Source organism: Echeneis naucrates, chromosome 3 (assembly GCF_900963305.1).
Source record: "Echeneis naucrates chromosome 3, fEcheNa1.1, whole genome shotgun sequence".
Taxonomy (NCBI): Eukaryota; Metazoa; Chordata; class Actinopteri; order Carangiformes; family Echeneidae; genus Echeneis; species Echeneis naucrates.
Window position 1 is genome coordinate 24,384,198 of NC_042513.1, and position 11,929 is coordinate 24,396,126.

Genomic DNA, 11,929 nt, shown 5'->3' on the forward strand with positions numbered 1-11,929 from the left:
CTCCCCAGAAGGTTATCACTACAGGTTGTTGTTATCACAGAGTTAACAGCTTTCACCCAAGAGCCTATGGGGCAGTCAGCCTGCGATGCGGGTCAAAAAGATAATGCCGCTATAAGTAAATCTGCAATCGACCTGCATCTGTTATCAAGCATTAAGAATTCTGGGCCAAGTGTAAAATGCAGAAGGGGTAATTAGGGATAACAGCACAGCGTACCTGAGTGAGAGAACAGATAAAGCATACTGACAAAAGCATTATCCCGGAGTGAAATTCAATGTGGCTGGCACGAAATAGCACGGTGGAGGAGTCAACAAAGTGCATTAGAAGAATGTGGACAAGGTTATTCAAAGGCTCAAAGTCCATTTTGCTAGTAATGTTTGGTTTTTCAAAGATGCAGTCAAGATCCAAGGATCTGAAGGAGACACCGGCCGAGGCCTCAAATACACCATTTGGGTTTGGTTAGCACTGTGCGGCTCACAACCTCTCAGATACCTTCTCACTCTATGAAAGCGACTTTAGTAAAGCAGCTTTTAGCGTGGATCCAGTTCCCCACATCTTCAGCATTGACAGAGAAATCAAAGGCGAGTGGACTTTTTTAATTTTCTCTTTTTAGGGGGGAGCGATCCGCTGGGGGGGCCGCGTAACAGTTAATGCAGCAGACCTAAAGATCCAACTGGAGAATTTTTTTTTTTTTTTTTCCCCCCAAATGTTTTATTCAAAATGGTAATGCAAGGAAATTGCTATTCTTACTTAAAAAAAAAGAAAGAAAACCCAACCAAACACTTGGGGATATCTTACTAAAGAGCTATTAAATCATGAAAGAAGAGAAAGCACTGTGTTAAGACTGACCAATCACGGTTATCTGTCACGGCGGACACAACAGTAACCTTCTGTTTACCAAAGCTGATAACTACATGCACTGAATGTGAATAAATTCATTTTCAAGTTAACATAATGAAAGTGTTGGCACTCTATTTCTCCCTTCTCTGCTGCTGCAGCAGATGAGAGTGAGGTCTCGGGGATGGCGTGGGAGTTCGCTATCTCCCAGCCTCCAGATGGCTCCGTCTTCTCTTATCTAGAAGAATGGGTGCTGCCTCAATTTTTCAACTCGTCTTATCTGGGAATCCTTTAAATTGAATATTTACTGGGCCTATGTTTTCTGCCTGTGTTAGCCTCTGAAGTCGACATTCCTCTTGCTTGTCGAGACGGGCCAAAAGGTTTTTCTTACTCATACACTCTCTTTGTCTGCCTTGTCAAGTAATGGGACAGTGATTGATTATGTGATTGCCAGGAGAGAATGGAAGGTTAAGCAGTTAAGCAGAAAGCAGTGGAGACGCATTAACAAATGGCCATGGAGGGAATACGTTCAACAATAGAGAAACGTACATTACCCAAACATGACATCGGGCAGACCTCCATTTTATGTCAGATTAAAATTGATGAAATTAATCAACTTCTGAGCAGTCTATTGTTTTCTGCACAGTGTACACTAGAGGTTAAGAGAACACTTAAGCAGCCATTTAAAAACATCTCATTGCAATATGACTGACTGCGGTCTATCTGCATAAACAAGCCGCGCCACAGCTACTCCCTGGTAAGTGTCTGGAAATGTCTTTTCAAAACCATTTTGTGAAATGCCTCCATGTTGGATTAATCAGCGCAGCTGAGGATGTAATTGCTGTGCTGAAGTCAAAGCTGTAAGAGCAGATAATGAACACTGACTACGAGGCTGCCAATATCCAGGGCAAAAGAAATGAGAAGTTGTGAGACCAAAAGGTCTTCAGCGTCCCTTCAGACACGCTGAGAGAAAATCAAGGTGGGCTGTTTTTATACTAAATTCCAACAAAAGAATAAACAAATCTAACAAACAAACAAAAAAAAAAAAAAAAAAACACTTCACCTATGACTCAGTGGATATGAACATTTTCATACATTTTCATGCTGTCACGGCAGCACAGCCTTCGAATTTCTATCAAAGGCTGTTTGAATTACAAATGCATTATGGATTTAGCATCATGCAGGCATCTGTCAGTTGTGTGTGCTGTGTAGGCATTTGATGCATTTTCTTTGATGAAGGATGAGCTGACAAAGGTGAAGGGAGACGTCAGGTTTTGTTCTGACTGCCGCTGCCCTCTGCTGGGCAAACAAGTTCAAAGTCAGCCAAAGAAACAGATGCGGAGACATTTGTGACTGCTGGCACATCCAAGCGTCATGATCACAGAACAAATGTTCATTGTCTGATAAACTTTGTATTTGATTTTAATAGCAAATAAACTAAGTATACAGGAATCAATTTGGCTATGCGTTTTCTTTGGACTTTGGATATCCAAATTCAGCTTTTCCTCTTATTTTAAAATGTAAAAAAAAAGGCTAAATTCAACAATTTTAATAATCATTTCCTCCCCTCTGCAAATATGAAAGGACTTTGGACTCAAAGCTGAAAGAATGTTAAGTATAAAAGAAGTCGCCTATATTAAGGAAAGCTCTGAAGACGTATTGGTAAAAAAAAAAAGAAAGAAAGAAAATGTGTTCAATAAGGAATGGGAAAGTCCTTTAATACAACACATTGAAGCTTGCATGTCTTCCAGAGAAAATATTAGCTTTGGTCCAGTTCAGTAATGGCCAGCTAAAAGGTGAGGTGGGGCACTTCAGTCTTATGGGAAAGTGAAGATAAAATAAATTAGCGAGCTGGAAATGAGCAAAGGCTTGGTCAGCTCTTGCCCTCTGAAAATGGGCAAAGTGCAACACTATTTAGTTTAATGAGAAGATTCACTTGCTCTGAATTATTGGCTGCGAGTGATTTGAAAGCACGCAAGGTGTTCTGTGCGGCGCTCCGGGGTCGCACACTCGCAGGCATCCACCAGAGTGATGAACAATTTCTGCCTTTAGGTTTGTAATTAGACCCCCCTCTCCGATGTAATCAATATAATGACTGAATAGGAGGCACAGTGACTTTCTTAAGCATCCCACACAGCAACCAGAGGAAAGAGCTGTCCATCAGTTTGAGGAATGCAGTACACAGTTGAACACTGTTTGTACAACAGCCATTAAAAGTGTGCTGAGTGATTTAGTTTTTCCTCCCCGAGGGATTCATAATTACAAATACAAATTGGTAACCAACAATCCGGACTCATTGTTGAGACCGCCTGCTGAAACTGACGTTTGTTTTTTTTTTGTTTTTTTCTCTCCACAGTTTTCAATCACATGCTTTGATTTGAGAGCTTCTGCAGGTTAACGAGGTTAAAATATAAACATTTTTTAAGAAACATTTAAAAATAATGAATCCATCAAGTCTTCGCTCAAATCTTGCCCACCTTTCAACAGTGAACTTCTTGTTACCGCGGCGATGGGGGGTCATCAAACCTGTAATCCACACCATGATCTTCACCAAATCATAGCCACAAATTTATTATTGTAAAGTCCAGTACCAATACCTCCACATGGGGTGCAATTTAAGAAGTCACTTCTCTGCATCATATCAAAATGACAAACAGCAAACATCCCAAAAGACCATTTATACCACAGGCCTCTTTGAGTGACAGCGTTTGGCACCGATTGAAACTTCAATAAAAACAGAAACCAAACAGACGATTCATGATCACAACAATCCTGTTTTTGTTTTTTCGTCTACCATCTTCAAAACAGCCCACAATCACCCAAAAACATGTCACTTCAAGGAATTTCAAGATGATGATTAGTGGAATCGTTGCAAAGCTGTGTCAGACAAAAATACATAAGCTTGGCAGCCTGGCGCGTGGAATATTTAATATAAGGTGTAAAATGTTGGAATAAGAAATTCTCCACAACAGAACTATAACGTTTAACAGAATATCGATTGCCAAATAACCGGACACTTTATATCATCAGGATTTAAACAAAAACAATTAACTTTTTACATTTTTACTGCGTCTGATTAAAAAACTGTTGTACACATACAATTTCTGAAGTCTGGTAAAATGTACTTTCTGTGCGATAATTAAGTTTCAATTTATATTGCTGGCACTTGAAAAAAAAAAAAAAAAAAAAAAACACCTAAGGTCAGTGGCACTATTTGAGTTGTATTTTTTTTTTCCTCAGGTTCATTCAAAGTGCTTCTGTGGAAGGCTTTACGCAGTATTTCATTTGGGTTTTTAAAGAAAAACATCATTCACGAAATCAGTTTTCATTGATAGGGACTTAACTCCTGAAATGAAACATTTCACCACATGGTTTAAAACAGATACAGAAGTCAGTTGCTTCAATAGGAATTTGGCTCAAACACCCTTAACACACCATAAAGACTCAGTTCAGCGTGAGGAATTTTGATCTCTTGTGTTGCTCGTCACACTCTGAGCCAAGGTCGGCAATATGACTAAATGATTTGGTTAATTTGAATTCAAACAGTGTCAGCTGGGGGTCCACTCCGCACAGTGAGAGGATTGGTAGAGTAATATCAACACAGTTGTGATTACTCCATTGAAGCAGTAGGGTGCTCTAATCAGAGCCGAATCACTCTCCTCATTACAGACTACAAGGCCAAATCTCAGTGGGTGGACCCCAGAATCAGGCTTCGCATCTTCCCTCTGAAATTAATTGAAATTCGTTTGTGGCACCCTGATGCTCTCCATCAACATAAGACTCATTCACATTGGCACAATCCACCCTGGATCCATTAAGCACGGGCACATTTTAAGTTTGAAAGAATCTAAAAGCAGATGATGTATTCAGCGGACTGCATGTTTTTGAAAATTATTCTTATCAAGCAAAGCAATCTGACCCAGGTGATTGATTCCCAAAATCATCTCGTCTCGAACGAGCACAGAGAGCAAGACAGTCAGGAGTAATTGACAACCTAAGGGATATCCAAAAAAAAAATAAATAAAATAAAATAACAATAATGATAACAGCAGAGTTAACTCTAGCCATGCAGCAAGTCCAACCTTAAACAAAAACAGATGTGATGGCTCAGTGCCTTCATCCAAGAGGAACTAAAACACAATAGGCCACATTGTCACCACTCTTGTTTTGCAGCAAATGCAGTCCTGAAAGCTCCTGGAAAACAGAGCATTTATGCACCACGGGCTACTGCTTTCCTCTCCAAAACAAAGCACTACTGAGGCAATAAACACTAATGGGTTTACTCCTGCCACCACTGATCTAAGAAACTATGAAGCGCTCCTCTCCCTCAGAACACTGAAGACTCAAACTCATGCAGACTTCACCAGAGCTGTCTGCGGATGTGTAGCGATTTCTTGCAGGCAAGTGGGACAGTTTGTGAGCGGGTGAAGTCCCGGATAGCTTCTTCAGAGCCTCAAAACAGCGAATATCAATCGGAGGGAAAAAGCTCGCTTACCTGGAGAGCTTCTTCGCGTCGTGCGCTCCACATGTCGGACTCCAAACTTTTCTTTTCCTCAGGCTGATGCGCATCACGACGCCTGTTGAGCAGAAGCAGGCCCAAGCTTGGCATGAAACACACAGCTGTTTGGGAAAATGTCACACTTCCAGGGGCGATATTTTAGAGATGGCTCGGTACGGTGAGCTCAGTTTTACGGCTCATGGCTTTCCGGGGCCATGTTGGTGATGGCCTAGTGCAGTGATCTGTATTTTAGCCAACATTTAGTCAAACTGGGGGGTCTGATAAATCTGGACAATCATTTTGGAAAAAAAAAAAACTTTTTAAATGAAGGTATTTATAACCAAGTCGTGTCTATTAAGGAATCTTTTTCTTTCTAACAACAACAATAATCATCCAAACATGGAGGCCAAAATAAGAGGATTGCATTGGACCATTGAGACTTTAGACATCCAGACTTGACCAGCAGATGGCGCCATTAGAGCCTGGTCCTCATGGTGCATTCAAGTTCTCCACAAAGTTTATAACACAGAGAGTCACCACAGGTAAATAAATCCGTGACAGCGATGAAACCTGTGAAATGGGACTATAGTTTAGAGTCGTTCATCATTACTGGAGCCTTTTCTGCTTGTAATTATTTCTTATTCCAAAGGGAGAAATTTTTTAGCCTTTGGAAGTGGAGAGAAGCCAATAAGGACACAATGAACAATGAAATGGCAGTCTGGGAACCAATATTCAGTCATTTCCACTGTTTTTCTAATATAACACCGGATCAACTCTAACATGTGTTGAATTGTGTTTACTTTTCCTGAGGGACCTGAAGGCAGCACCCAGTACAGATGCCAGTTGTGAGCAGAAGCCTCCACATTTGTTTAGGGCGTCGAGCTGCGAGCTTCGTGCTGTTTACATGCTGCAAAGTCAACAGATGATCGAGTTCCTTCTAACCGAGCTGCCCGGTAAGTCTTTTGTTTGTTATAAAGTAAAAGTTTAGTTCTAGTTGGGGGAAAGAAAAAAAATAGACAATGAAAGAAGAAAAAGATCCAATCTGCATTAGATGAGGGTGCAACACTGAATTTATTGCTCAGTGGGCATTTTAACAGACAGGAAACCAAATTATTAACGAATGCAAATATGATCATAATGAATTGTGACAACATCAACGTCGTTCTTATTTCAATTTGGATACTTTTTGTCTTAAATCTCTGAATAAATAGAGATAGTGTCATATTTCTTGCAGTTTCCTTTATCAGATTTCTGTAATAAAGTGTGTTTTCCTCTCTTCAGAATATGTTTTCTGCAAAATGTGCCTTTAGCAGCATTTGCCTGCAGACCCTGATGAATCTGTTACTGCTCTCCTCTCTGTGTCATTTCATCTGTGGATACTCTGAGAGGGAGAGAGTCCACAACTTAATGTCCAGATATCCTCTCATTGATGGGTAAAAAAAAAAAAAAAAAAAAAAAAATGGCATTCATATAAAGAAATGAATAAAATTGAATTAAAATGCTTCTCCATCCTGTCCCTTCCATTGTTAGCCACAATGACCTTCCTCTCAAGCTGAGGATACTTCAGAACAATCGCCTGAGTAAAGTTGACCTTCATAACATCAGCAAAGTGGCCACTGACATCCACCGCCTGCGGGCAGGCCGCGTGCAGACGCAGGTATTGCCTCACTTTTTTTCATCACCCTTATACTTCTGTTGGTGTCGCTCCAAGAGCACGGCGAGAGGCCTCATAAAAGCAGATCGAGTGGAGGAGAGTGCCGGTGATGTCAGGAAATCAGATGTCTCTCTTTAATGCCTATGTGATATTTCTTTTTTCCCCCCTCTCTCTCTTTTTGTCAGATGTTTTCAGTGTATGTGATGTGTGGGGCCCAAGAGAAGGATGCCGTGAGGCTGACTCTGGAGCAGATAGATGTGGTCAAGCGAATGTGCAGCGAATATGAAGACTTTGAGCTGGTCACATCTTCCCAGGGTAAAGAACGCCCAAACAATGTTCAGTAACAGGCTAGATTTGTCCTAAAGCACTGCGGAGATGAGAAGAGTAACTGAATTAAATGACCATCAGTGTGAATTACATCATGGTAAAGCAATAATACTGCGCAACTGGACATTTCCTCATTTAGAGTCCATATTTGGGAAAAAGGGAACAAATGAAACGAGCTCAGCAGAAGGTGGTTGCTTGTAAAGAGAGGAATGTAATCTCTTTATGACAGAAAAACAAACTTTCCAACAGAAAAAAATCTTTCCAACTGGTGCTGAATTTTAGCTTTTTGTTGTCTCAGACACTGTGTGTCTGTCACTGCAGAACTGAGGAAGTCTGAGACGAAACACAAAATAGCGTGTTTAATGAGCATCGAAGGGGGGCACTCCATCGACAGCAGCCTGCCGGCCCTGCGGATGTTTTACCAACTGGGAGTCCGCTCCATGGCCCTCACACACACCTGTAACACACCCTGGTAATGAAGAAAACCACTGTTACATTTCAACTAGAATAACACAGAGGAATAAAAATGAATCATAGACACGCTAAGAATAAGAGTAACAGTAACATTTGAGTTGAGCAGACGCAGGTGTATATTTATTATGATGTGAGGCATGAAAATTTGCTAAATTTTGTCTGAATCATCTCCAACAATGATCACTAGCGTGTAGTATCTTTAAAAATTCAAGACTTATTTAAAGTTTCGGTGTGACCCTGTGGCATGCACCTTTTGGAGAGACTAAATGAAATGTTGGACATTATTTAACGTAAAAAATGTTTTACTGGGTTGACTGAACGGAAAGGTCAAACTCTTTACATTTAGTTTTACGATAAGCAAATGAACCTATATTTGTACTTTCTCTGAAAGGCCTAAATCAATATCCTCAAAATAGAAATTTACTTCACGTTAGTCTTACACAAGTTTTGTTTTTGTTTTTTTTTTGCCGTTGTGGTCCTGATGAAATAATTTTTCAATGCAGGGCTGAATCATCTTCAAACCTTTACGGTGTCTATCAAAGACAGAATAATAGCCTGACGTATTTTGGGAAGGTAAGTCTCATCTTCAGTCAAATCAGCTACAGAATAGTTTCCCCCTCCTCGCTGGTGACGGCCAGAGCTGGAAGCAATATGTTTTTGTGTGGCCCAGCTGTCCAAACACACACACACGTCTGTCTGGCTGGTTGTCAATAGCGTACAGCTGCTGGGCTGTATGTTGTTCTAGATTTCAGCTGGTATGAAAAGGTAATCCTTCCTGTTTGTGCAGGTTCTCAGTCATCCAGGTGTCAAAGGAGGTTGAATCTAAATTCAACCTCTTTTGAGACAAGCTGGAAAAAAAATTATAAGATAACAAATTCATTTAAAGAGGAAACATTTGACAGATATTCTAAAAAGTTTTTTTTTTTTTAATCTTTTATTAATGTTACCTCAATGTGTATAATTACATATTATCCAGAAAACTTGCATTACTATAATTTTCTTTTTCTTAACTTGTGTCAGTATTGCAGTAAACGGAGATGCACTCAAAGTAGTTTCTGGCGTTTCTGCCGTCATTTTTAAGTGGGAACTTCAGTGGTATTACAACTGGGCTTTATTTACCACGCACACTAAATGTTTGCCCTGCTGACTACTGAAACCAAAATTTCTCTTGAACTTGAAGTCAGTCAACCTGCATTTGTTTTTCAACAATTTTGACAAACTTTCCTTCCGTGATCCAGTTCATGGCTTTTTAAGTGGTTTGTCTGTGTATTTTCCAGGCCGTGGTGGAGGAGATGAACAGGCTGGGAATGATAGTGGATCTCTCCCACACTTCTTGGGACACAGCCTTGGCCGTGCTGAACCATTCAATTGCCCCGGTTATTTTTAGCCATTCATCCTCCTACTCCATCTGTAACCATGAGCGCAACGTACCTGACTGGCTGCTGCGTGAGCTGGTGAGAAAACCAATTTCCTGAATGATTAATTGCCCACTTAGCAGTTTGATTCAATGACTATCTGATCCGTCAAGTCTCTGATTCATTTATTTCAATTACTATTTTTTATTTGCACCTCTGACAGAGAGCAGCTGATACATTTTCTTTGTTTGACACATTTTGGGAACGTATGCTTAATCTTCAGTAATATGAGCTACAGAAGTTGTTTTATATATATATATATATATATATATATATATATATATATCACAGTCCACAAGACAGTTGGCAGGTTTTAGCCGCTCTTCTTGTCTTCAGGTATTCAATCCATTCGCCTGTCTCTTCCATTCTTGTTAACGTAATAGTATGTAAAAGAATTTGGTCTAGATTCGTGCCTTGGTGTAACTCTGTTACCCGTTATCCCAACAAAATGAGAAATTTAGTTCCATCCACGTTTAAGATGAGTAGATCGTGTTCTCAGTTTTGCTTTAAAACACAAATGCCAGTAAGACGTGTTAAAATAAATATTGTCCCGATAGGTAAATATCAGTATCATCTGTGGTCAGGAAATGCATGTGTAATGAATATTTGCTGGGGAATAACAACACCTGAGCTCAGATTCCTGCACATCATTTTAAATATTTACTTCCGTGTGAAATGAAAAATATTCATGGAGCGTAACTATGAGATGAAGCGCAGTTGCTAAAATCTTTCTCTGCATGCTGCATGAAACCAAAAACACATCATGAAACCCCTGAGTTTTTAATTTGCTTGTTTTGGGCATGTGCAATATATCAACCTGATGTGGCAGGAAATGAAAACATCATGAATACTAAATATCAGTAAGGCGTAGAATATAGATCTATTTGTATGGGAGCCATATGGACGTGAATTATTTTGTACGATATGCATGTTGCAAAGCAGGCTGGAAAGTATTGAAAGGTCAAAGGATGTTTGAGGTAAAACAACATTTATGAGAAAGCACATTTCAGTCATTCGTGTTTCTCTTTTTCAGAAAAAGAATCGAGGGTTGATCATGGTGAATCTCTACAGCAAATTCATTTCCTGCAGGGACAAAGCTAACATCTCCCACGTTGCTGGTGAGGCGTCCATTATGAGTCTTTGTTGGGGAACATAGTTCATCCTGTTTTCATTTTCTTGTATTTGAACTGATTCATTGCTCCACATGGGTTTCACAGATCATTTTGATCATATTAAGAAGGTGATTGGAGCGCAGTCGATAGGAATCGGAGGGGACTACGAAGGCGCCGTGAGGTAAGAAATATACTATACAGATAACTGCAAGTATAAAGTTAAACGGACGTACAGTTAATAGAAAGCACATTTACAGTAGTGTTCTTGTTCTAGTGCTTCTTTTTGGTCTGACACAATCTACATTTACGCACAAAGCTCCAAGTTTGATAGGGTCTGCTCTGTGGCCCTCTCCAGTCGACACATTTCAGAGGTTGTTCTTGAAGCAGATCAATTTTGTGCTTTTGCTAGCCTATCATTATATCAACAATGTAGCCGTCTCAGCTGCCAGCAGAATGAAAACGATAAAAATCAATAACTCTGTTTGGCCAACAGGCATAAAGAAAGGGCTGCTGCAGTGTATTTTGCTCTGGAACAGTTTGTGATATTCCTTCCATACAGACACAATCAATTCCAAACAGGATTGTCACAAAGTAAATTATAGTGACAGGTGTGAAGTGTTTATTATTGCTATGACTTACTGCCAGAATGGATTGATGTCTTTTGCAAAATAGACGTGCGAGTAAAAAATGTGTGCGCGTGTTAACAGCTTTCCACACGGACTGGAGGATGTGTCAAAGTATCCCGCCCTGATCCAGGAACTCCTGCAGAGGAACTGGACTGAGACTGAGTTGGCTGATGTTCTCAGGCGGAACTTCCTGCGAGTGTTTGAAGACGTGGAACGGGTGAGGGATATGTTTTTCGTTGATAAATGAGGGGTAGGTGGGGAATGAAAAAGCATATTTTCACTCAGTTTCATCACCAAAGGGGGCTTTTCAAATACAGAAAAGATTTTACTGAAGAATGTGTCGCCATGTCTTTGCTCAAAATAAGACTAACAATAACACAACAGCACTCTTCTTGCTCTTCTAAGTTTGATTGAATAATTAAAATGATGTGTTTGCAGCTTTTCATGCATCACCTTCCTCTTTTGTTTCACACTGTGGCCCCTCAGGTCAGAAATCAGCAGAGCTCAAACCCGCCTAGTGAGGCCCAGATCCCTGTAGAAGAGGTCCAGAATCCCTGCAGGCTGGTGTTAAGACCTCCTCGCCAAAGAGGGCAGCTCTCACACCAGAGTCCTTCCTCCAGAGGCGAACACAGACCGCCAGGTTTGCTGCTGCTGGCTTCAGTCCTGCTGCTTTCCATCATAATTCTGACTGAATGAACATTCAGAAATTCAGATCTGATGGACCTTCTTTTAAATGCCATATTTAAATTCTTTCAGAATTAGCTGATTTGTAATTACCTCATTACTTCTATGACTGACTTTTTTTTTTTTTTTTTTTAAGAAGTGCATTAAGTTAACATTTAAAGAGTGTCTTATAGCATAAGTAGAATGAGCAAAACATATTTTGAATTGCTGGCAAGAGGCAGTGTGGGATGATCCACTTCGACCTACGGTCCTCAGAAAGGTAAAGTGCTTTTACTAAAAAATTAAATGAAGGGAAGACCAGGAG

General features: G+C 40.2%; 1 protein-coding gene across 1 annotated transcript; it reads left to right on the forward strand.

Moving 5' to 3' along the window:
* The first annotated feature begins 6,174 nt into the window (after nucleotides 1-6,174).
* On the forward strand, nucleotides 6,175-11,928 carry dpep2 (dipeptidase 2). The gene is made up of 11 exons (XM_029497530.1): nucleotides 6,175-6,286; nucleotides 6,615-6,766; nucleotides 6,864-6,990; nucleotides 7,173-7,302; nucleotides 7,636-7,786; nucleotides 8,292-8,361; nucleotides 9,066-9,242; nucleotides 10,237-10,321; nucleotides 10,421-10,496; nucleotides 11,023-11,158; nucleotides 11,428-11,928. Exons 2-11 carry the CDS (start codon nucleotides 6,618-6,620, stop codon nucleotides 11,635-11,637), a joined length of 1,311 nt encoding a protein of 436 aa, XP_029353390.1. The 5' UTR covers nucleotides 6,175-6,286; nucleotides 6,615-6,617; the 3' UTR covers nucleotides 11,638-11,928.
* Nucleotide 11,929: the final 1 nt, after the last annotated feature.